Genomic DNA, 27,391 nt, shown 5'->3' with positions numbered 1-27,391 from the left:
ATTGTTGTAGTCTATGGAGGTGAGCGCCACGTTCGACACCGTAGATAGTTCCTGTCACTGTTAGACTGAACACATCCTATACCATTGTTGTAGTCTATGGAGGTGAGCGCCACGTTCGACACCGTAGATAGTTCCTGTCACTGTTAGTCTGAACACATCCTATACCATTGTTGTAGTCTATGGAGGTGAGCGCCACGTTCGACACCGTAGATAGTTCCTGTCACTGTTAGCCTGAACACATCCTATACCATTGTTGTAGTCTATGGAGGTGAGCGCCACGTTCGACACCGTAGATAGTTCCTGTCACTGTTAGCCTGAACACATCCTATACCATTGTTGTAGTCTATGGAGGTGAGCGCCACGTTCGACACCGTAGATAGTTCCTGTCACTGTTAGACTGAACACATCCTATACCATTGTTGTAGTCTATGGAGGTGAGCGCCACGTTCGACACCGTAGATAGTTCCTGTCACTGTTAGACTGAACACATCCTATACCATTGCTGTAGTCTATGGAGGTGAGCGCCACGTTCCACACCGTAGATAGTTCCTGTCACTGTTAGTCTGAACACATCCTATACCATTGTTGTAGTCTATGGAGGTGAGCGCCACGTTCCACACCGTAGATAGTTCCTGTCACTGTTAGCCTGAACACATCCTATACCATTGTTGTAGTCTATGGAGGTGAGCGCCACGTTCCACACTGTAGATAGTTCCTGTCACTGTTAGACTGAACACATCCTATACCATTGTTGTAGTCTATGGAGGTGAGCGCCACGTTCCACACCGTAGATAGTTCCTGTCACTGTTAGCCTGAACACATCCTATACCATTGTTGTAGTCTATGGAGGTGAGCCACGTCACACCGTAGATAGTTCCTGTCACTGTTAGACTGAACACATCCTATACCATTGTTGTAGTCTATGGAGGTGAGCACCACATTCCACACCGTAGATAGTTCCTGTCACTGTTAGCCTGAACACATCCTATACCATTGTTGTAGTCTATGGAGGTGAGCCACGTTCCACACCGTAGATAGTTCCTGTCACTGTTAGACTGAACACATCCTATACCATTGTTGTAGTCTATGGAGGTGAGTGCCATGTTCCACACCGTAGATAGTTCCTGTCACTGTTAGCCTGAACACATCCTATACCATTGTTGTAGTCTATGGAGGTGAGTGCCACGTTCGACACCGTAGATAGTTCCTGTCACTGTTAGCCTGAACACATCCTATACCATTGTTGTAGTCTATGGAGGTGAGTGCCACGTTCGACACCGTAGATAGTTCCTGTCACTGTTAGACTGAACACATCCTATACCATTGTTGTAGTCTATGGAGGTGAGTGCCACGTTCAACACCGTAGATAGTTCCTGTCACTGTTAGACTGAACACATCCTATACCATTGTTGTAGTCTATGGAGGTGAGCGCCACGTTCCACACCGTAGATAGTTCCTGTCACTGTTAGACTGAACACATCCTATACCATTGTTGTAGTCTATGGAGGTGAGCGCCACGTTCCACACCGTAGATAGTTCCTGTCACTGTTAGCCTGAACACATCCTATACCATTGTTGTAGTCTATGGAGGTGAGCGCCACGTTCGACACCGTAGATAGTTCCTGTCACTGTTAGACTGAACACATCCTATACCATTGTTGTAGTCTATGGAGGTGAGCACCACATTCCACACCGTAGATAGTTCCTGTCACTGTTAGCCTGAACACATCCTATACCATTGTTGTAGTCTATGGAGGTGAGCGCCACGTTCCACACCGTAGATAGTTCCTGTCACTGTTAGACTGAACACATCCTATACCATTGTTGTAGTCTATGGAGGTGAGTGCCATGTTCCACACCGTAGATAGTTCCTGTCACTGTTAGCCTGAACACATCCTATACCATTGTTGTAGTCTATGGAGGTGAGTGCCACGTTCGACACCGTAGATAGTTCCTGTCACTGTTAGCCTGAACACATCCTATACCATTGTTGTAGTCTATGGAGGTGAGTGCCACGTTCGACACCGTAGATAGTTCCTGTCACTGTTAGACTGAACACATCCTATACCATTGTTGTAGTCTATGGAGGTGAGTGCCACGTTCGACACCGTAGATAGTTCCTGTCACTGTTAGACTGAACACATCCTATACCATTGTTGTAGTCTATGGAGGTGAGCGCCACGTTCCACACCGTAGACAGTTCCTGTCACTGTTAGTCTGAACAGATCCTATACCATTGTTGTAGTCTATGGAGGTGAGCGCCACATTCCACACCGTAGATAGTTCCTGTCACTGTTAGCCTGAACACATCCTATACCATTGTTGTAGTCTATGGAGGTGAGCGCCACGTCCACACAGTAGATAGTTCCTGTCACTGTTAGCCTGAACACATCCTATACCATTGTTGTAGTCTATGGAGGTGAGCGCCACGTTCCACACCATAGATAGTTCCTGTCACTGTTAGTCTGAACACATCCTATACCATTGTTGTAGTCTATGGAGGTGAGCGCCACGTTCAACACCGTGGATAGTTCCTGTCACTGTTAGTCTGAACACATCCTATACCATTGTTGTAGTCTATGGAGGTGAGCGCCACGTTCCACACCGTAGATAGTTCCTGTCACTGTTAGACTGAACACATCCTATACCATTGTTGTAGTCTATGGAGGTGAGCGCCACGTTCCACACCGTAGATAGTTCCTGTCACTGTTAGCCTGAACACATCCTATACCATTGTTGTAGTCTATGGAGGTGAGCGCCACTTTCCACACCGTAGATAGTTCCTGTCACTGTTAGCCTGAACACATCCTATACCATTGTTGTAGTCTATGGAGGTGAGCGCCACGTTCCACACCATAGATAGTTCCTGTCACTGTTAGCCTGAACACATCCTATACCATTGTTGTAGTCTATGGAGGTGAGCGCCACGTTCGACACCGTAGATAGTTCCTGTCACTGTTAGCCTGAACACATCCTATACCATTGTTGTAGTCTACGGAGGTGAGCGCCACGTTCGACACCGTAGATAGTTCCTGTCACTGTTAGCCTGAACACATCCTATACCATTGTTGTAGTCTATGGAGGTGAGTGCCACGTTCGACACCGTAGATAGTTCCTGTCACTGTTAGACTGAACACATCCTATACCATTGTTGTAGTCTATGGAGGTGAGCCACGCTCGCCACCGTAGATAGTTCCTGTCACTGTTAGACTGAACACATCCTATACCATTGCTGTAGTCTATGGAGGTGAGCGCCACGTTCCACACCGTAGATAGTTCCTGTCACTGTTAGACTGAGCACATCCTATACCATTGCTGTAGTCTATGGAGGTGAGCGCCACGTTCCACACCGTAGATAGTTCCTGTCACTGTTAGTCTGAACACATCCTATACCATTGTTGTAGTCTATGGAGGTGAGCCACGCTCGACACCGTAGATAGTTCCTGTCACTGTTAGTCTGAACACATCCTATACCATTGTTGTAGTCTATGGAGGTGAGCGCCACGTTCGACACCGTAGATAGTTCCTGTCACTGTTAGACTGAACACATCCTATACCATTGTTGTAGTCTATGGAGGTGAGCACCACATTCCACACCGTAGATAGTTCCTGTCACTGTTAGCCTGAACACATCCTATACCATTGTTGTAGTCTATGGAGGTGAGCCACGTTCCACACCGTAGATAGTTCCTGTCACTGTTAGACTGAACACATCCTATACCATTGTTGTAGTCTATGGAGGTGAGTGCCATGTTCCACACCGTAGATAGTTCCTGTCACTGTTATCCTGAACACATCCTATACCATTGTTGTAGTCTATGGAGGTGAGTGCCACGTTCGACACCGTAGATAGTTCCTGTCACTGTTAGCCTGAACACATCCTATACCATTGTTGTAGTCTATGGAGGTGAGTGCCACGTTCGACACCGTAGATAGTTCCTGTCACTGTTAGACTGAACACATCCTATACCATTGTTGTAGTCTATGGAGGTGAGTGCCACATTCGACACCGTAGATAGTTCCTGTCACTGTTAGACTGAACACATCCTATACCATTGTTGTAGTCTATGGAGGTGAGCGCCACGTTCCACACCGTAGATAGTTCCTGTCACTGTTAGTCTGAACAGATCCTATACCATTGTTGTAGTCTATGGAGGTGAGCGCCACGTTCCACACCGTAGATAGTTCCTGTCACTGTTAGCCTGAACACATCCTATACCATTGTTGTAGTCTATGGAGGTGAGCGCCACGTTCCACACCGTAGATAGTTCCTGTCACTGTTAGCCTGAACACATCCTATACAATTGTTGTAGTCTATGGAGGTGAGCGCCACGTTCCACACCGTAGATAGTTCCTGTCACTGTTAGTCTGAACACATCCTATACCATTGTTGTAGTCTATGGAGGTGAGCGCCACGTTCGACACCGTGGATAGTTCCTGTCACTGTTAGTCTGAACACATCCTATACCACTGTTGTAGTCTATGGAGGTGAGCGCCACGTTCCACACCGTAGATAGTTCCTGTCACTGTTAGACTGAACACATCCTATACCATTGTTGTAGTCTATGGAGGTGAGCGCCACGTTCCACACCGTAGATAGTTCCTGTCACTGTTAGCCTGAACACATCCTATACCATTGTTGTAGTCTATGGAGGTGAGGCCCACTTTCCACACCGTAGATAGTTCCTGTCACTGTTAGCCTGAACACATCCTATACCATTGTTGTAGTCTATGGAGGTGAGCGCCACGTTCCACACCATAGATAGTTCCTGTCACTGTTAGCCTGAACACATCCTATACCATTGTTGTAGTCTATGGAGGTGAGCGCCACGTTCCACACCGTAGATAGTTCCTGTCACTGTTAGCCTGAACACATCCTATACCATTGTTGTAGTCTATGGAGGTGAGCGCCACGTTCCACACCGTAGATAGTTCCTGTCACTGTTAGCCTGAACACATCCTATACCATTGTTGTAGTCTATGGAGGTGAGCGCCACGTTCCACACCTTAGATAGTTCCTGTCACTGTTAGCCTGAACACATCCTGTTTTACTTGCTGTTCCTTGGCCTTTCCTTGTATCCATTTATTTCTCTTCTTTGCTGCTCATTCTTACTAAAATGGCTTCCTTTAAATCCGTTTTCTTTCCTTCTCCCCTCTCTCGTTCCTTCACTGTCTGCTTGTACAATTTCTTCTCTCTTCTGATTTTCTCTACTGCTTTTGGAATTCTGTCCATCATATCCCCCCATGACACAGCCTTCTCCCTCTCTGTTTCACCTGGATTAATCAGGTCAGTCAAATAAACATCCTGCAATCCTCCCAGTTGGAGGGTTGTAGTAACATATCCAGGTTGTGACTCGCTCTCTCCTTCAAACAATATTTCCTGAAACAAAATCTCTTTTTTACTTCTTCATATGCTTTTCCCTTCTACTACATCCTTTTATGAAGGTTTGACTCCCTTCACACTAAACATCATCTCCAAACTCTCTTCTTTTGTCTCAGTTTCTTTGACAAACATCTCCAAACCTCACACATTCCCCATATTCCTTCCTGCTTCTATGAGTAGCCACAGCACCCACAGCAGAAGCAGGAAGTCTCACAACAAATAACAGACAGTTTTATTTTTATCTATCAACGTATCTGTTTCTGGCTCTCTCTCTGAACACACACACACACACACACACACACACACACACATACATACACATGCAGAGATTATACATTTGCATGCATAGTGTGTGTGTGTCTGTGTGTGTGTGTGTGTGTGTGTGTGTGTGTGTGTGTGTGTGTGTGTGTGTACGCGCTCGCGTGTGAGCAGTTAGGTATGAGCAGCTACGCACTGCAGTGATATCACCACACACCAATTAGTGTTATAAAATACAAGCCCAAAGGATGAGTTTAAAACACACCTGGATGTGTGGTAATAAAGAGGATTATGATCGGGTCATATAATCTGTTCTTGACCTGGATGCCGAGAAATCTGTGAGTCTTGGCATTCATGTCGAGAACACATAATTCTATGTTATGATCAGGATATGATCATAATTTTTCATTAGGCGTGCAGATTTATTTTCTCCATGTACTTCTAGTTAATCAAAATTAGAGTTAACAAAAAAATGAGTGTGTTTTTCTGGCTTTTAAATCTGGTAAAGCAGTGGGAAGTGATTGACATCTTTATGTATTCCGTGTCTAAGGGAAGCAGTTTAATTCACAATGTGTGTACTTTAGCAAACAGAAACAGGAGTTGAAACAAAGACAGTTTATGTCCTGTTGCTGCTGTTTTCTGGTTGGCACTGTCTGTTTTTACTGCAGACTGGATGTTAATGTCACGTTAAGACGTTCAGCACTTTTTAAATGTTATTAAGGTCGGGTCTCATGCTACAGCTGCATTGAACCATGATATGATTTAGCAGTTATGTCGGCATAATCCATGTACTACATAAACACACACGCACACACACACATATATATATATATATATATATATATATATATATATATATATATATATATATATATATATATATATATATATATATATATATATATATATATATATATATATATATATATATTTATTTATTGCATTTGTTTACCGTGATAAGTCCACTGGGCCTAAAAGAGCCCATTTTCAGTGGAGGCCCGGGAAGAAAAGCTCCAACGAGATACAGAAAAAATATAAACATTAATTAGTACAGAAGCAGAAACAGTGTTACAGATAGTAAATATAGGAACATATACAGAATATATATCTAAAAGCAGGACCCTAGTTTGTTTGATTACAGTAATATATACAGAAAATATACATTAAAGCAGAATTCAATTAATTCAATCAGAGTGGTATAAGCAGAGATCAGTATTATATACTGTATATATAGCCACCTAAAATATGCATCTGTTTTTTTAGCTTGAAATCTACATTTAGAAGTTTACAGATGATAACTATATTTTTTCCAACATATTTTAATATAAAATTGCTCCTCCATCCATTTTAACAAAATCGTTCATGTCCTGTGCTAGACATTTTTAATTATAGGGAATCATGGTATGACATTTTCAGAACAGTGAGGTTAGGGGCTCTTCTGTCGAAACTCTTTCTGCTGTTGACGTCATTTGTAAATGTCATCTCACAGTCAAGTTTTGTAAATCACATTTTGTATCCAAGTTGCCCAAATTCATTGCCATAGTTTAGGTGATGCATAGATGGCAAGTTGAAAAGTTGAGCTGAAGAAAATAACTCGTGGCAAAGTTTTTGGAATTTGTTGAAATATATGTTAAAAAATGCATTTCCCATTTTAACTAACTGACTTTTATACCCGATCATAATTTTTGAAATATGTAGAGTTTTGATATAAGGATTTTAGGGAGGTCATTTCAGGAACCCTTCTGTCTAACTATGGTACACTGTTGTCCCATTTAGTTTACAAATGTTGTTTCACACTCATTTTTCAAAACTGCATTATAGACCAGCATTGCAAAAATTCAGTGTAATGGTTCAGATTGTGATGGTCTATAGATGGTGCATTCAAAATTTGAACTTCAACTAATTTATGGATGTGACTTAATATGCCTACATATGGCACTGTCTATAAAGATAAGGTTGTGCAAGAACAAACAACTGATAAAATATAATCAGATCCTGCAGATAGACTAGTGGTGGACCGTAGCTGGGATAGCTACTAAAGTTCAAAAAAATGACACGGATATATGAAACTTGAATTATGTCACTGATAAAACAGAACGAAAAAAAGATAAAAAAACACTTCTTTTAAATCCACAGAAACCTCACTGCTTCGCCGAATTGGCAAGATGTTGAACTAAAGTGTAACAAAAAGACTGTTACACACTGATGTTTGGCAGTTCAAAGTTAAGTAGGACTAAATCTGTTTATATCCCAGGCATATACATTCCTATAACTCTTCCAAATGATGCAAAGTAACTTGAACACAACTCACAACAGTCTGTGTGGGGAGACCACAACAAGCATAAAAAAGTACCTTGGAATGTTTGTAAAAGCTGATGAAATGTTGTAGAGCAAATGCCTGGTTGCTCAGGAAGTCCTGACTATCCGTATAGCTTGTGGTAGAGAAAACCCAATCCAATACTTTGTAGTTAGAAAAACACAAGAAGCTTCCCTTGGCAAACTCAATAGTTCCAGACTTGCAGGAAGCAAATGAAGCACTAGAAGCACTAGCACAATTGCTATGTAAACAAACTCAGAAGTTCCAAACTCATAGGAAGCAAAAAAGGCGCTGTAGACTGAAAATAAATCCTTTATTACAACGATAGCATTCCTTAAGCACTAGTTGAGCGCTTTCATCTGCACCATCGCAGACTTCATCAGAACTAGTGCAAAACATTTAATTAACTCATTTAAAACAGTTTTTGGCCAAAACTTTGTTACTCAATTTAAAGAAACAGTACTCCATTTGTAACATAACTAATATTGGACCTATAAAAAACATATAAATCTTGGTGATTTATGTATATACATACCAAAAGTAAATACATATGTATATATAATTATAAATATTGATTTTAAAAGTCACTAAAAATAATTATTCATATGGTATTGTGATTGAAATACTAAAACATGAATTAAATTCACTATGTACTTACATTTCATCAAATATTGCAGCCATAAAAATATTATGTATCAAGAATTAAAAATGGTTTTATACTTATAAAATCGTTAATACCTGGATTCCTAGTGGAATCAGTTAAAATCTGCCACTTGCTTTCTTTACAGGCCAGTCTTGTTTTCCAATCCCTCCAAAAGGAATTTCCTTCACCTCATCTATTATCATAAAGGAGAATGTGTGTCCCTCACCATATTCCTTGATGTGTCTGTATAGGGCATTTTACTATCCATTTTCCTAATTTTATAATAATGCTCATAAATACGTTTCTTTAACTCTCTTTCTGTTTTGCCTATATAATAGGCTGGACATTTTGCACAGAGCTAAATATACTATGTGCTTGGTGCTGCAATTTCCACCTATGCTCCTAATTTTACTGTGATTAATGTCATTCAAAACAATATCACTGTTGGTGTTTATATGTGTACATTGTTTGCATCTTCCGCACTTGCTGGTGAAAACCTTGTCTTTATTATTGTTTCTGCCTTTCCCTAACTTGGAATGTTCCAGTAATCTTTTTATGTTGGGACCAGTTTTGTATACTATCTTGGGTTCCTCACCCAGTATATTTTTGTTGACATCTGATACTGTGATAATGTCCCAATATTTCTTTATAATGTCCTTAATCATGGTGCTGTGAGGGGTGTAGGTCAGAACACACACTCTACCCATATTTGCTTTCTGCAAGTTAGCGTTAATCTCTTTATCAAGACCTAGCAGTGGTTTGTATTTTATTCCCCATTGGGATTTGACAAATTCAATGGTGTCACTAATCATGTTACTGGGATATCCTCTCCTTTCAAATAAATCTGCTAACAGAACCATTTCTCCTTCCATGAATTCTCTAGTTGATGACATTCTGGCACATCTAGTGCACTGTCCCTTCATAATATTTTTGAAAATGTGTGGTGGATGTTCACTACCAAAAAATAGATAATCATTAGAGAATGTGCTTTTTCTATGTATCTTGGATGTAAAACCTTCCTCATTGGAACCTATGAACACATCCAAATATGAAATACCTGAGTTATTTGTTTCATAGGTAAATTTCAAAAATTGGTAGTTTCGTTGATGTATTCAATAAATTGTGGTATTGTCTCGTTGGGTCCCTTCCACAGAATGAATATATCGTCCAGAAATCTTACATAGAAGGTGATGTAGCTGGAGAATGCACAGTTGGTAATGAATTCATTCTCCCAATCAGACATAACCAAGTTTGCAAATATGGGGGCACAAGATGCGCCCATAGCAATTCCCTTGCTTTGTCTGAAAAATTCACCGAAAGTAAGATAATTGTGATCCAACACTAGGCCCATCATATCCATGATTAGATTTATTTTATCCCAGGTCAATGTAGAAAACTTTCTAAGACTCCTGGCAAATCTCTCTAGTCCCTCGCCCTTAGGAATACATGAAAATAAGTCACATACATCAATGGTGATGAATGTACATTGTTCTGTCCATTTGTCAGGACTGAGTTTACTCAAGAAATCCCATGAGTCTTTGATGATGAATGGTACATGTGTATAAATATGTTTCATCCATCTATCGATCGTTACTCCTATGTTATATGTTTTTGACTTTGAACCTGAGATGATGGGTCTGAAGGGTGGTTTGGTCAGAGACTTGTGAATTTTCGGTATTCCTATTATGCAAGCCATCACTGGATGATCAACTTTTAGAAACCTATATACTTCTTCTGTGATGCGGTTATCAATAAAGTATTCTTCCAAAGCTATGTCAATTCTTCTAAAACCTTGGTTAATTTGATTGATTGAAACCTGTTGGTAATTCCCAGAATGGTATAAAATATGGTAAATCACAGTGATATAATCTTTTTGGGGATAAATAACTGCCCCTCCCCCCTTGTCGGGTTTCATTATTATTCAAATAAACATCCTGCAATCCTCCCAGTCGGAGGGTTGTAATAACATATCCAGGTTGTGACTCGCTCTCTCTTTCAAACAATATTTCCTGAAACAAAATCTCTTTTTTACTTCTTCATATGCTTTTCCCTTCTACTACATCCTTTTATGAAGGTTTGACTCCCTTCACACTAAACATCATCTCCAAACTCTTTTCTTTTGTCTCAGTTTCTTTGACAAACATCTCCAAACCTCACACATTCCCCATATTCCTTCCTGCTTCTATGAGTAGCCACAGCACCCACAGCAGAAGCAGGAAGTCTCACAACAAATAACAGACAGTTTTATTTTTATCTATCAACGTATCTGTTTCTGGCTCTCTCTCTGAACACACACACACACACACACACACACACACACACACACACACACACACATACACATGCACAGATTATACATTTGCATGCATAGTGTGTGTGTGTCTGTGTGTGTGTGTGTGTGTGTGTGTGTGTGTGTGTGTGTGTGTGTACGCGCTCGCGTGTGAGCAGTTAGGTATGAGCAGCTACGCACTGCAGTGATATCACCACACACCAATTAGTGTTATAAAATACAAGCCCAAAGGATGAGTTTAAAACACACCTGGATGTGTGGTAATAAAGAGGATTATGATCGGGTCATATAATCTGTTCTTGACCTGGATGCCGAGAAATCTGTGAGTCTTGGCATTCATGTCGAGAACACATAATTCTATGTTATGATCAGGGATATGATCATAATTTTTCATTGGGCGTGCAGATTTATTTTCTCCATGTACTTCTAGTTAATCAAAATTAGAGTTAACAAAAAAATGAGTGTGTTTTTCTGGCTTTTAAATCTGGTAAAGCAGTGGGAAGTGATTGACATCTTTATGTATTCCGTGTCTAAGGGAAGCAGTTTAATTCACAATGTGTGTACTTTAGCAAACAGAAACAGGAGTTGAAACAAAGACAGTTTATGTCCTGTTGCTGCTGTTTTCTGGTTGGCACTGTCTGTTTTTACTGCAGACTGGATGTTAATGTCACGTTAAGACGTTCAGCACTTTTTAAATGTTATTAAGGTCGGGTCTCATGCTACAGCTGCATTGAACCATGATATGATTTAGCAGTTATGTCGGCATAATCCATGTACTACATAAACACACACACACACACACACACACACACATATATATATATATATATATATATATATATATATATATATATATATATATATATATATATATATATATATATATTTATTTATTGCATTTGTTTACTGTGATAAGTCCACTGGGCCTAAAAGAGCCCATTTTCAGTGGAGGCCCGGGAAGAAAAGCTCCAACGAGATACAGAAAAAATATAAACATTAATTAGTACAGAAGCAGAAACAGTGTTACAAATAGTAAATATAGGAACATATACAGAATATATATCTAAAAGCAGGACCCTAGTTTGTTTGATTACAGTAATATATACAGAAAATATACATTAAAGCAGAATTCAATTAATTCAATCAGAGTGGTATAAGCAGAGATCAGTATTATATACTGTATATATAGCCACCTAAAATATGCATCTGTTTTTTTAGCTTGAAATCTACATTTAGAAGTTTACAGATGATAACTATATTTTTTCCAACATATTTTAATATAAAATTGCTCCTCCATCCATTTTAACAAAATCGTTCATGTCCTGTGCTAGACATTTTTAATTATAGGGAATCATGGTATGACATTTTCAGAACAGTGAGGTTAGGGGCTCTTCTGTCGAAACTCTTTCTGCTGTTGACGTCATTTGTAAATGTCATCTCACAGTCAAGTTTTGTAAATCACATTTTGTATCCAAGTTGCCCAAATTCATTGCCATAGTTTAGGTGATGCATAGATGGCAAGTTGAAAAGTTGAGCTGAAGAAAATAACTCGTGGCAAAGTTTTTGGAATTTGTTGAAATATATGTTAAAAAATGCATTTCCCATTTTAACTAACTGACTTTTATACCCGATCATAATTTTTGAAATATGTAGAGTTTTGATATAAGGATTTTAGGGAGGTCATTTCAGGAACCCTTCTGTCTAACTATTGTACACTGTTGTCCCATTTAGTTTACAAATGTTGTTTCACACTCATTTTTCAAAACTGCATTATAGACCAGCATTGCAAAAATTCAGTGTAATGGTTCAGATTGTGATGGTCTATAGATGGTGCATTCAAAATTTGAACTTCAACTAATTTATGGATGTGACTTAATATGCCTACATATGGCACTGTCTATAAAGAACTTTTACTACAATGGCAACAAATTAATCTAGAGACTAGCAGGAGCTATATGAAATTGTTAATTTCTTTACACCAGAGGAAGAAGCTCGGATAACTAGTACCTGTAACAATTTACAAGGAGCTTTGTGTGACATCTATCTACACCATATTTTAGATTTAATACTTGATGCTGTTCTGGAAACTGTTGCAGCTTATGAACAGCAGTTACTGAATTATAAAAAAAATGCAAAGAGATACACAAGATTTCTCGACCAGCAGAGTGTTTGCCTGGCCGAGAGAATGGAATTACGGTAGCTTTAGTAGTAATAATTCTAAACCTCAGCCTTTTCAAAAAACTGACAGAGATAGAACTTTAAAACCACATGATACTAAAGAAGTTGTAGCTGTTGCTTTAAATCCAATCAGTTTGGTCGACACTAACAATGACGGAACGGCTTTTGGGATGCAGAACACTCCCCCTCCTGCACAGACGTTGAAGGAAGTGAACAACTCTACTGCTACAGAGACGTATGGTACTGGAGGGGCACGGAGGAAAAATACTGGGTCCACTGTTTCCCCTGATGGATGTAATGGCACCACGAACAACTTTATGATGAACAAGATGATCCTAACAGTGCCTTACCCTATCCGACCTAATTCTTTTTGAGAGCAGTCCTGGAGCAGAAACCGCCACAAATGCAAAGCCTCTGTAAAAGAGAAGTCCCAGATGATAAAAAAGATGTGGCAACAGAACGGGCTACACTGATTTGTAACATTTCAAGTCGTATATTGACAGAATTTGAAGCCAACATACTGCAGAAAGGTATGTTCTTTATACCAGCCAACAGAATGACTGTTAATAACATAATTGAACTTAAAAATTATACTTGTAACATTATGTTGAAAGTTCATTTTGTTGGAATGGACAATAGCACAGATGCTTCTAGTAATTTAAAAAAAAACAGTAGCTTTATTCCTATAAACAATTCGGCTGTAGAGACTTTTGAAAAGGCATGCATTAAAGAAATATATGAACTGTATAACAGTGGTAATTCGAACAAGAAATATTTTTCTAATTTAAATATAAAAGAAAGGGAAGCTTTGGAAGTCCTAAGCCATGATGATTCTATTTCAATTAGACCGACCGACAAAGGTGGCCTTTGGTTATAATGAACTTTGAATTTTACACACAAACTATGAAAGAAATGTTAAATGACAAGAAGTTTTATGAGCAAATAAGTGTTACTAGAGTTAGTACATGTGAAAGATGCATTTATAACTCCCTTTTTGAATGCTTGTAGACTAGACTAATTAGTATGGAATTATTCAAATACTTTTTTGTAGAGCAATCGATAATACCTGTTATACAAGGACTGCCTAAGGTCCACAAACATGCTATGATACCCCCTATGAGGCCCATTGTGGCAGGGAGATGGTGGTGCACTGAGCCATTGTCTGTTTTTGTGGAACAACACTTAAAGGCTGTTTTCTTTAAGAATAGGTTTATATTGAGGGATACCAAGCATTTTCTGGGAGATTTGCATGAGTTTGTTGGCAATGCCATCCTTAACAGACAATGGTTAATGATTACTGTAGATGTACAATCCCTTTTCACTATGATTCCCAATAGAGTAGGGATAGCGCTATTTAGACAGTATCTGTTGAAAGACAGGACCTATGATAATCGATTTATTGACTTTCTAGCCATGCTGATGGAATTCATTTTGGAAAATAATCCATTTGTGTTTGGTGACACTGTTTATAGACAAATGGATGGCATAGCTAGGGGCACACCATAGCTATGCCAATGTTGCCATGGCAGCCTGGGAAGAACAGTTCGTGATCACTGAAATGCAAGGCTGACTTGGCTTTTATAGAAGGTTTGTGGATGACCTTTTTATGCTGTGGGATGGTGACAACAATACTTTCAATCCCTTTTTTGTTAAATTAGGTAACGGTACACAATTTTTTAAATTTACAATGAAGAGTTCCTTGTCCACAATTGACTTCCTGGATGTCAGAATTATACAAAAAAAACAACAACCAATTTGATACTGAGATATACAGAAAGGAACGCTACAGAAATTCTTATTTGCATAGACAAAGTATGCACCCCAAGCACATCTTTAAAAATGTGACTAAAGGATAAGGGGTGAGAACCCCCAGGTTAATAACTAATGATATGACATTTGAAAAAGAGTTTATGGATATGAAAGATAGATTCTTGGAGAGAGGCTATAGTGAGACTGAAATTTCTCAAACGACAATGGATATTAATAGCAGTAGAGAAGCAGATATTACCCCATACTTCTCTGAACAGGAACCCTCTTCCATAACACTGAACTATAGAAACAACACATTGAGAATGCCCATCACTTACTCTAGCAATACATAGTTATTACAAAGGATTTTTGATAAGAACTGGAATATCTTATGTGCAGATGACAAGGTGAAAGGAATCATGGGGGAAAGACCTAGATATGTCTATAAGAATAAGAAGTGTTTGAGAAGAATATTATGTGGGCCACGATTTAGTCATGAATCAACTAACTCTGAAGTGGGAGTGGTATCTGGTACACACCCATGTGGGAAGTGCAGGTTCTGTGACTTCCTTGACAGTACAGTGGCATTCACCCACCCTGATACAGGGAGGATATATACGTTTAAACTGACAGCACATTGCAATACTGTTAATGTAGTGTACCTAGCCACCTGTGTATTATGTGGCTGTTTCTATGTAGGGATGATGACACGTAGACTACGTGATCACATGAGGGAACACCTCTATGACATCTCTAGGCAAATAGATACCAATGCCCTGGCGAAGCACCCCATGATATGTAGTAATGAGCATCACTTCAAGTTTTTAGTGACAGACATGGTCAGATCCAGTATTAGAGGGGGTGGTATTAAGAATAAAGTCGAAGTCAAGGAACCTGAATGGATCATCAGGCTGCAAGCCAGTGTTGGTAACAACATTAATGATAACATTTGTATTAAACCAGTACTAATGGATAGAGGCATCAGATAACAGTGGCTACATAAATCATGTATTTATTTTATTATATATTTCATGTATTCTGAATGAAAACTTTTTATAGTAACAATATATGTTTTTATAATATGTATATGCATCCTTAGATAGGCCCATGTAATAGGTAAATGTTTCTTGAAATGTTTTTTGATATGTATTCATTATTTTTGTAGCCTATATAATATTAGATGAATGAACTAAGTGGAAGATGCTTCTTTACGCAGTTTTACATTGTGAGTTTACTTAGTGTCAATGAATTTGGCTATGCGCCTTTAAGCTAATTAGGTATTTAATTGCCTGATTACTTAACTTGAAGGTATATAACCTGGACATTTTGATGTAAGTTTTGTCTGATGAAGTAACCTTGAGCGCTCACTTTGGATTAAACTTTTATATGTTTTTTAGTAGCCGTGGTCTGGAGCCTCCTTTGTTGTTTTTGCAATTTATAGATATGTTGAGGACATTATTAACAAGAAAGACCTTAATAACAATGAGATAAGTAATCTCTAGACTTTGGACCCAACCAATTCAGATTCATTAAGGGTAGATCTTATCTGTTAAACCTGGCTGACTTCTTTGAGAAAATCACCAAGGTCATGAATAAGAGAAAGACTGTGCATACCACCTACCCTGACTTAACCAAGGAATTTTACACTATCCCCCACTCAGGTATTATACTGAAACACTCAAATAGCTTACTGACAGACCACATACTGTCAAAATGTGGATAAATCCACATCTAAGAAAAGTTCAGTCACCAGTGGTAAAGCACAGGGTTCTGTGTGGGACTGTTACCATTTAGAAATTATTTCTCAAAAGTCCAGGTGAATATGGATTGCCTGTGGCTGACAAATTTTGCTGAAGAGTGCAAACTGGGAGCAATCACTGAGTCCCCCACCAATAGCAAAATACTGCAGAAAGGATAAAGGCAGACAAATGATTGGTGCCAGAGCCATGGACTGAAACTAAATGCATAATTATTCCCTTTGGGAAAGCTAACAGCCCTGCTAATTATAATATAGACAGCTTCCCCCTAAAGGTTGACTCAGGGGTACGTGATCAGGGTACTTAGGTTGATAGCAATCTGAACTTTGACCAACATGTGTGGACAGTGGTGAGGAAATATTTCTACATGGCACATCTCACAAGTAAAGATATGGCATCCAGATCTAAGGACATTATAATTCCATAGTACTCAGCCCTCATCAGACCAGTAATTGAGTACAATGCATCCTTTTGCATGTACCTGACCAGACACGTGCATCTGCTAGAAAGACCCCAGAGGTTTCTCATACAAAACAAATACAAGATACACAAAAGAAATCTTAAGTCAAAGGAATGAAATCCTTATCACTGTATTCTGTCTCCTACCAGCTGCTAATGGGCAATCTGTGTCTGTAACTGACCAGGCTGTGATGAAAGCATTAAACATTCATAAATCGAACTGCAAGAGGGTCACCCACTCTAAGGATCTGAACCTAGCCTCTGACATCAACGGAACATGCTAGAGAGACAGGTACATCTCCCACAGACAGCCCCTACTCTGGAACAAGCTCCTCATTAACATAAAGCAGAGCCCCTCCTTGGGCCTCTTCAAGCACAACCTAAACCAATGGATGGGTAAATTCACTCCTGGGGTGGCACCCATGTCCCTTATGGAAAGAGGCAATCAGTAAGCGGCAGTTGGTGTTAGCCCCCCTACCATAGGCATGTACTCCTGTGAACTTAGCTCACCTAACTATTGATAATTGGGTAATTTGGGATGAATATGGCCAGCCTTGTAAAGGCCCTTGGCTGTTAGTCTAGTAACCTCCTATGAACCTATGAAAATTCATTTAAAATAATGCTTTAAAATAACACCCTTTTTCGTAATGACTCTCAAGCAGAGAACTTGCCCTTACAATTTCTCAAATGACAGTTTTTATTTCCAGGCCCTTTTTTGACATTTTGGAGGCTTCTTTTTCTTGTTTATGCAAAATAATGGAAGCTGACTGCAGGGTCATCTTTCCCTGCCTGCCAGACTTAATGGTGCAAAGGAATGTCTGCCAGTGAGACTTGGAAGGCCTTGAGGGAGAAGGGGTCTGTAACTGAAAGTGAGATGTCAGTGGGGTCCATGCTCTAGCTTTTTTTGCCATGCATGAAATAAGATCTGTTGCTGAGCCAGATTCATCGGTTTTGCTTCCCCATTTTTATATATGTTTATATATTGCATGCTGAATGTGTTGTTGGTATAGAGTGCTTTACATGATGAAATATTGCAAAAACATTTTATTTCTAAGTATTTTGTGTTTAAAACATTGCTGGTGCCATGGTGTGAACTAAATGCCACATTTTTAAAGATCAGTCAGGTAATAGTTTGTCCTTTGGACTTAAAACATTGCTAATGATATTGTGTGGCATTATGACCAGTGAGGTAATGCTATTTATTAGCTAAAGGAGAAATTTTTTCATGTTGGATTAATGGACCATTTTAATACAGCAATGTGATTTATTCAAGTATAGGGTTCTTCACATTTTTTCTTAGCTGTGGCAGATTTGCTAGTGTGTCAAACATGAGCCTCATCATTCCATGCACGAGATTAAATAGACCCCCAAGGGGTGCTCATCATTCTGTGTGTGCTGGATAACTGCAGTTTAAATGGAGGCTGTATTCCCAAATGGGAACGGGTCGTAGTGCCTGGAAAAGGATTTTCAGGTTAGGCGAATGATTCTAATTGTTCCAGAGAATCAGTATAACCGTCGGCCTGGAGTGGACTGATCTGGGTGGAAACAGATTCACTCAAAGCCTCCAACAACTTCATTATCACCGGAGCAGAAGTTTGCTGTATATTTCTATTTCCTACTTAAATAGTGCAGAAAACTTTCATTGGCTAAGTGCTGCTGTTAGTGATTTATTTTTCAAAATTTACTGTGCACGTTTGAATAGAAGTTATGAATAAAAGTATTTTCAACACATTCTAGATCATATGCCATGAAAATATGGCAATAGATATTGCAACATCTTGTGTCTTATGACAGGGCAGTATTCCTATAAATGTGTGGGAGTGTAGGATAAAATTCGCTCAGGTCTTCAGTGAGGTAATTAGTTATTTTAGCTAGTTAATTGCCACTTTGCATATTTAAAGTTAAATCAGTAACTACGTTTCTTGGTTAGATTTTTAGAGATTGACAGCTCTGTTAGGACTAGTTGTGACCAACTCAAGTGAAGATTTACTTTTTTGTTTTTTGGAAAGCTGAAGGGAAGGCCTAAGAAGGTCTACAGCTGTGAGTACAAGAAAAGAAGTCTGTGCGGGAAAACGTTTTTTTTTTTTTTTTTTGTTGGGGATTGCTGCCAAAGTATCACAGCTTATGAAAACTGTAGAAAGCAGAATGCACTATTTTTGCTTCCTTTTTTTTTCCTGACAATAAATCTGTTTTTAATGATGTTGTGTTGTTATGTTTTCAATGTGTTTCAAGACTTACGATATCTGTGCCTGTATAATAATAACCACAGTGAGCTGTATGATGCACAGGGGTAAAGCCCTGATTGCAGTCCATATGACCTGTGTTTGATTAGGGCATGGTATCTGAACTTGTCAAAAAACAGTAGAAGAGGACTGATGCAGCAATGTGTTCTTACATCTTACAGGTAACAAGTGAGGGGATATACCAGGACCACCTGCACAGGTCTTGAGCCTTGGTGGTAATAGTGGAACCATGATGACAGTAGCTGCTGCAGCACTGGAAGGTGGACACACAAATGAGAGAGGCGTTATCGTGCAGAAGGGGGCAGAACCTTGACAGTACCATTGCTTGGGTACATGATAATATGAGCTCAGCATGTCAGAAAGGACCTAAAGGAAAATCTCAGCTGCACAACAATGTGATACCCTAATGTCTGTATCCTCAGTCACAGGGGCATCATAAGTCAGGAAAGAACAAGTCTAGGGAAGTGTACTCCTCTGTAGTAACTGTGAGAAAAGGACCTACTGAGTTTGCTGGGTACCTGAAGTCAGCATTACCTAGTAAGAAAAGTGATAAAGAAACAGACAAATACAATAAAATAAAATAAAATAAAATAAAATAGCTATATTGTACATATGAAGAGTACAAAGTAGCAGCTTAATGGTTACTGCATTCAAGTTTGCTGCAGACCAGCAGTTCATAAACATGACAATCAAACCAATGTAGGAAGGAATATACAGTTCAAACAAATGTGCTGCTCAGCTCTGGACAGGGGTACTCGGCATATCACCTTTTCTTTTCTTCTTCCCCTTTTCCATCTTTCTTTCACACTGCTTTTCCCCCTTATTTATCACAGTCTTCTTTTTTTATTTAATAATTTCTTTATATATATATATATATATATATATATATATATAGAGATGGATCCCTATCACATGGTCGACAGGCCATATGATCGACTTTCATTTGGTCGACAAGCAGTTGTATGTGGGGGGCTTCACCCCCCACACCCCCCTAACTATATATATATCAACTCCAGGGTCGCACAACATTGGGGAGGGGGGCAAATCTGCCTGTCGACCAAATGAATTGTCGACCAAATGAAAGTCAATCAAATGGCTTGTCGACCATCTCAGGTAGACCCATATATATATATATATATATATATATATATATATATATATATATATATATATATATATTTATATTGACGGGAAGAATTTGACTGATTCAAGAGTCCCTTTACAGGGGAGTCACAGGAAAAGAGTTTACATCAATGTATGCTTTCCTGTATATATAATTATACAGTACCAGGGGGGGAACTTTCCTGTATATATATAATTATACAGTACCCGGGGGGGGGGGGGGGGCAGGACAAGAAGAATCTGATTTAAAACTGTTTTTCCAGTTAGTTACCATCTTTGGGCAATAGATTGTTGGCAAGGGACCAGTCCTTAGACAGTTTCTCTCTCCTTTAGCTTAATATTTGAAGCTCATAATCTACCAGCCCTATATGTGATATTTGGCTTTCCTATAACAATCAGGATAATATATAACCACCACTATACATTATAAAGAAACCTCACCAGAGTGAACACTGTATGTTTAAAAATATATTCCTGCAAATGTTTTGATAAAGATTTTCAAACTGACCAAATAAAGTCTTGTTAGAGTACAATGTCAATATTAAATAAATTACTTTACTCACTTTGGAGGAGGAAGGATTAAGCCCAGCGTACGATACAGCACGGTTCCAATGACAAAATGCGCAGATTCATCCCATTCTGCAAAAAGTAAAAAAGAAAGATGAATGGACCTACCATGATTATAGTTGTTATTAATTGCCTCTCATCCCCCAAAGACTGATACATACATATATATATATATATATATATATATATATACACACACACACACACACACACACACACACACACACACACACACACACACACACACACACACACACATACACACACATTCACTTTCACTCATACACGTTCACACATACATACATGTGTAGATATGAGAAACATACACACATAATGTAGAGGTACTGCGTTCTGAAGGTCGAAAGACTTTAACCATCATTACTAACTCGTCTGAAAAAGCTTATTTGATGCATACCCTTTGTGGCACATAATCCAGGTCAAGTTATACTTTAATTTGCAAAAATGTTATGTTTGTCAATAGCTTATATGTTTGTGGTAGGGGAACACAGTTGTAAATTATTATCAGATTTTATCGGTACCATCCTAAATGTAGCAAAATGAGGTGCTTTTAATAAAATTCGGATGAACTTTCACTTGAGGAAGTAACTGACTGGACAGGTAAGATTGTATCCAAAGGCAGTTTTCACTTACAGCCCTTCCTGTCCTTGTTAGATCATTCCCAAATGTCATGCTATTTACAGCTAGCTTAAACGTCAAGCACACAGGAAGCAAAAATAGCCTGCAGAAAGCAATATTCTGCAGACATAAAACATCATGAAAGTATTAGTTCAAATTTAGTGGTGGAAGAGTGAATTATGTAGCATATGCTGATATGTCTGCTGATCAGAAGGGAAAATCAAATGACAGCCATCATTTAAATGCCCTGTACCCTTGGAAATACATCTTCTATGTTGCCACAAATCTTCGAGATGTCCTTGTTCCCTTATGTTATTTATAGTTGTGTGCTGCAGGCCTCCATATTATTATTTTCCCATTAATCTCACACACACACACACACACACACACACACACACACACACACACACACACACACACACACTCAAACCCCTGCTGTACCGCTCTCCTATCTAACCCTCTACTGTGACCACATTGTCAGATATACAGTCACACATACACACACACACACACACACACACACACACACACACACACACACACACACACACACACACACACACACACACACACACTTTCTTGCATATTTAGAGTTTGTTTCCTACTTGCTCAGAATTTCAGACAACCTGCATATTTACCACACCATTTTAGACATCGACTTCCATTTGTTTATAGCCTGACCACTCAGTGACAACATGATTACATCTCAGAATGACAGGTGAAATGTTAGTACTTTATTTCTGTTCATACAGGCCTTTGCTGGGCATTAGCTAGGGTACTATAATTGTAAAGCATACTGTTACACTCCTCCAGTCGTCAGCCCTGTAGTCTGCTACCAGTACCTAGCCTCCTAAAATGCATCTTATGGATCCACTGCAATTCTTGTGCCACAAGCCAAAATCCCAGGCAGTTTTTCCAATAGGACACTTCCAAATAATTGCTTTTGTAAACAATCAACATATAATTTGGTATTCTTTGTTATTTCCTTGTCTCACGGTGTGTACTGCACAAATGCAGTTGTTTGCAAGAAGCAGAATGTAGACCATGAAGCATCAAAACCATAACGTATCGGACGGTGCAGTGGTGCAGCGGTTAACATTTATCACCTCTCAGCAAGAGGTTCTCCGGTTTGATTCTTGGCTGGGCTGCCTTCTGTGTGGAGTTTGCATGTTTTCTCTGCATTCGCGTGGGTTTCCTCCGGATGCTCCAGTTTCCTCCCACCTCACAAAGACATGCATCTGAGGTGTTTCTCCCCGGGCCTCCACTGAAAATACGCTCTGTCCTAGTCGAACTTCTCTGGTCAACAAATAATAAATAAATAAATACTTAACAGGATATGAACACCACCAATGGGAACACCTAGGTCTGTACTACACAGTCAATGTATACATTTTCAAACATTTTATTAAGATTTTGATAATAGAAAGTCTCACTGCAATATTCAGCTTGCTTTAACAGGGCAAACCCACAAACCAAAGTGAAATGAGGGGCATTTTCAATGTCACAACCTTTGTACTACAGAAAGGAAATCTACACAATAGCACAGGCAAATTCCCTTTAGGAGACCACAAGGACTCTACACTTGTCCCCAAATTATCTTCACTATGAATTAATGACATTACAACCTGAACATAGTTAACTGACATCATACTTTATGCACATGCCATCATCTTTAGTTGATGTGGTCTCTCTTCTTCAGCTTTCCGAATAGATCTCTAAAATGACATCTCAGCTCTCTGCAAATGGCTTACAACTAACCAACTAACTAACTTAGTCTAACCATGACTAAAACAAAAGGCATGCATTTTGGTGCTCAGTGGAAACTAACAAAATCTCCCCGTTAATTATTCTCACACCCAAGAAGGTACCCATGATTGTAGTGAATAAATAGCATAGCTCTCATCCAATCATGGATAGATGTCAACCAGTCTGGGGCAAATCTCAACCAATCAGGCACAAATCCAAAAATAATCAGGGACAATCAGGGACACTTTAAAATATCAGTGCTATTGACTTCAGACATTGACAGAATAAGGAAATGTGAACTGATATACATTTTCTGAAAAAAATAAGTTTATAATTATATTTATTGTCATTATTTATTAAGTGTAAGTCACTATCTTTTCTCCAAAATTCACCAATTGTAGAAGGGATTAAGAAGGACAGAGCTAACATAACAAAATCAGGGACGGTTAAGACGTATGACAAACACAAATACCTGAAACTAACTCTGTATCCATCTCTGTCATTGACTCACACCACTCTGGATGTTCCAAAAGCCTATTCTCAAATGAAAACTGCCTAATCCATCTCCAATCAACTAATAAATGAAGCCAGGCAAACTCTAGCTAAGAATGGCTTTATTCCCAGGTGTGAGTATGATTTAACAATTGTCTGCAGGTACACAGCCTATAAAGCCAACAATAATTAAGCATGTAAAAATTCTGTCTCTGGATTCATCTGCTTCTCTCTCCCCTCAGCTGGAATACCAGTACATCACCCTACAAAAGCCAACAGGTTACCAATAACAGAGTGGTCCAGCCTTCTGTTTCCCAGTATTACCTGCAAAATGACAGTTTTACTGCCAAATCCATTTGCAGTAAACTTAATCATTAGAGTTGCATGGCCAAAACTTACAAAGACCCTGCAACATTTTATTAATAGAGATCAGCCTTTCAAGCAGCCTTTTTCCATTAAGGAGAAAGTTTTAACTGACATTTTTTATGTGGCAGTCGAGGTTTTGTGTCCAGCACAGGAAACCATGTTGGGCACTAACTAGTACTCTGTATTTACTGAGATGGTTAAATAGATGATAATAAACTGATCTTTCGAAGGTCTTGGTGACAGGGCAGTGGAAGATGCTAGAACTCCCAAGAGTAGGAAACTGTTAGAACTTTTGGAAGTGGAAGTATAAATGAGCACTTGATGTGAGAAAATTTTCCACCTTTGTTGATAGAGACGATAAAGATATGTGGTAAAAGCTTAGGCAACTGTTTGGAACACATCTTCAAGAAAATAGGGTGTATGCTATTTGTCTGGATTTTATTGTGTGTCCAAGGTTTGTGGTCATTTTCTGATGTATTTATCTGAGATTTCTCCAAATTAGAAAGGAGGGGTCCAGTATGAGTTAGATGAGGGGTCTGAGGCAGGTGAAGACAGTGAGATGGGTAGTGTATCACTAATGAAGGACTGGGCTTTGATATTGGGGGAGGGGATGTAAATATCAGCAGGAGTGTGAGTCATGATTAGCAAAAGGTTTGACTGGAGTGCTTATTAGAAATTTGAACTGTTCAGGGTGTTTACATTCACCACACTGCCACACTGCGTACATTATTAAAAGCATTATTCTGCTGATGCCAGGATGAGGTATTCTATGCTAGCTATAGGTATTAGGAGACATGTATACGTAAGATCTGAACACCTGCAAGAAGACATTAAGGACCAGACACTTCATGATTCAGTGGTAGGTAATGTCATACTTGGTCAGATATAGTTCAGTCATTTTGAAAATAAATGCAAAATATCGGAGGTTATTCAGGTACCTGTTACTGACAATATCTTCAGAAACCATCCCACTTCCAAAAATGCATATTGAGAAAATGGCTATAACTTTTTGGCAACCTCTATCACATATGTATAATAAAGATCACCAACACCTGCCTTTAGCACCATCACCAATATGGGAGATTGCTGCACACCTTCTACTGTAATGCCTTCCCTGGTAAGGTCAGAACACAAAATGCCCTCCTTTGAAGTAAAAATAAAACCTGGATCCCCAGCTAAACCTGGAATATTCAGGAACTACTCTAAGGCTAACCTTCTACTATTAAGTGAGAATTTGGCAACATTTCAAGCCTCCATAAACCCTGGGAACACTGCTGTCTACGCAGAACTGTTTACAGAAACCCTGTACAAGCATGTTAATAGCTGCATAGAGGCAGCTGTACCCACCAGAAAGAAGTACAGAACTAACTCAAAAAACAAACCACCCTGGTGGAATTACAAAATCAATAGGCTGTATAACAGGAGGAAGAAAATCATGGCAAAAATTAGGAGGTGCAGCACCCAGCAGGATAAAAGCACCGTCATCAAACTAAATAAACAACTCAGAGGATAAATAAAGTCTACAGAAGTCACACTTGAGGTAGGTTTGGCCTCCCAGGCCAAAGATAACCAGAAAGCATTCTTTAACTATATCCACAACCTCAAAAGTAATACACCACGTGTGCAGAGCTCACTGTAAATGAAGCCACATATAATGAGCCAAAAGATATAGCAAACGTCCTGGCTGATAAATTCATCTCCAACTTTATCCCTCTCTCCCTCAATCTTCCCTCAGGAAATATCCTCAAATATAACTCCTCCCACTATCACTAGGTAACAGGCCCTTAATGTTCTCTTTAACACCAAGAACACTGCATCAATGGTTGCAGACAATATCCCAGGATGCCTTCTAAATAGCATGAAACATGTGCCATCAGGGCCTCTGGAATTACTATTTAACTATAGTTTCCAAACAGGCTTCATGCCTCATGAATGGAGAACAGCAGCAGTCATCCGTCTGCACAATGGTGGGCCATCTACAGATCCTGGAAACTACAGACCCATAATGCTCACTACTCTTATATGTAAAGCCATGGAAAGAATTATCATGGAGTTGATCAACTGAGATATAATAAACCTCCAGACACTGGACCCATCCCAGTTTGATTTTGTCAAGGGCAGATCATGCCTACTCAACCTGGTGGACTTCTTTGAGAAGATCAACAAAGCAATGGTTGAGGGCAAAATCATTCACACTGCTTACCTTGACCTGGCTAAGGCATTTGACACAATATCCCATGCAGGCATTGCTGACAAACTCAAGAGGTTAGGTACAAACCCATATGTCACCCAATGGATAGCCAGCTGGCTCACAGACAGGACCCAGGAAGTTAGAACTGGGGTGTCCAGCTCTACAAAGAGGCCAGTCACAAGTGGAGTCCCTCAGGGATCAGCCCTTGGACTACTCCTTTTTAGAATTTACTTCTCAGAAGTCAAGACCAATGTCAGTGGTCTCTGGCTGACTAAATTTGCAGATAATTGCAAATTAGGGGCTGTCATTGAATCTCACACTCACCAAATGTTCTCCCAGGAGAGGCTGGCACAGATGAACAACTGGTGTTAGAGCCATGGACTAAAACTAAATGCCAAGAAATGTATAATAGTATCCTTTGGGAAGTCATCCATCCCTGGTAACTATCATATTGACAACACGCCCCTTAGAATTGACCCAGTAGTCAGGGACTTAGGGACACACATAGATAGTAATCTAGCCTTTGACCATCATGTGTCTACAGTGGTAAGGAAACCATTCTATGTTGCGCAACTTATAAACAAAGGTATGGCATCTAAGTCCAAGGAAGTCATTGTTCCACTGTATCTGGCATTCATCAGACCTATCATTGAATACAATGCCCCCTTTGGTATGTACTTAACCAGGCATATCTAACATCTGGAATGTTCACAGAGGTTTCTCACTAAAAGAATACAGGACATAACTAAAATGTCCTATGCAGACCACCTCAAGGCCCTATACCTGTTTTCTGTCTCCTGCAGGATTTTGAGGGGAGATCTATGCCTGGCATACAGGGAATTGTCAGACCCCACTCTTATGGGCCTCCTGCATATCCACAAAACTAACAGTACCAGAATTAACCATTCTAAAGTATTAAACCTTGCCTGTGATATAAATAGGATCTGTTGGAGAGATAGGTATGTATCCAAGAGACTATCCCATCTATGGAACA

At 39.3% G+C, this 27,391-nt stretch overlaps 1 protein-coding gene across 6 annotated transcripts in view; it reads right to left on the bottom strand.

Annotated features, from left to right (window-relative positions):
* Nucleotides 1–27,391, bottom strand: part of ADGRB2 (adhesion G protein-coupled receptor B2) — a 5,411,420-nt gene that overhangs the window by 1,742,357 nt on the left and 3,641,672 nt on the right. For all 6 annotated transcript variants that reach the window (XM_044082710.1, XM_044082742.1, XM_044082734.1 and 3 more), the window contains one exon: nucleotides 20,963–21,038. In XM_044082710.1, the coding sequence (XP_043938645.1) occupies nucleotides 20,963–21,038 (76 nt within the window). The remainder of the gene's footprint in view (nucleotides 1–20,962; nucleotides 21,039–27,391) is intronic.

This window comes from Protopterus annectens, chromosome 1.part1 (genome assembly GCF_019279795.1).
Source record: "Protopterus annectens isolate FY-2018-M chromosome 1.part1, PAN1.0, whole genome shotgun sequence".
In the NCBI taxonomy this organism is placed as follows: Eukaryota; Metazoa; Chordata; order Ceratodontiformes; family Protopteridae; genus Protopterus; species Protopterus annectens.
The sequence above is the reverse complement of the archived record's forward strand: the minus strand, read 5'-3'. Positions and strand labels throughout refer to the sequence as shown.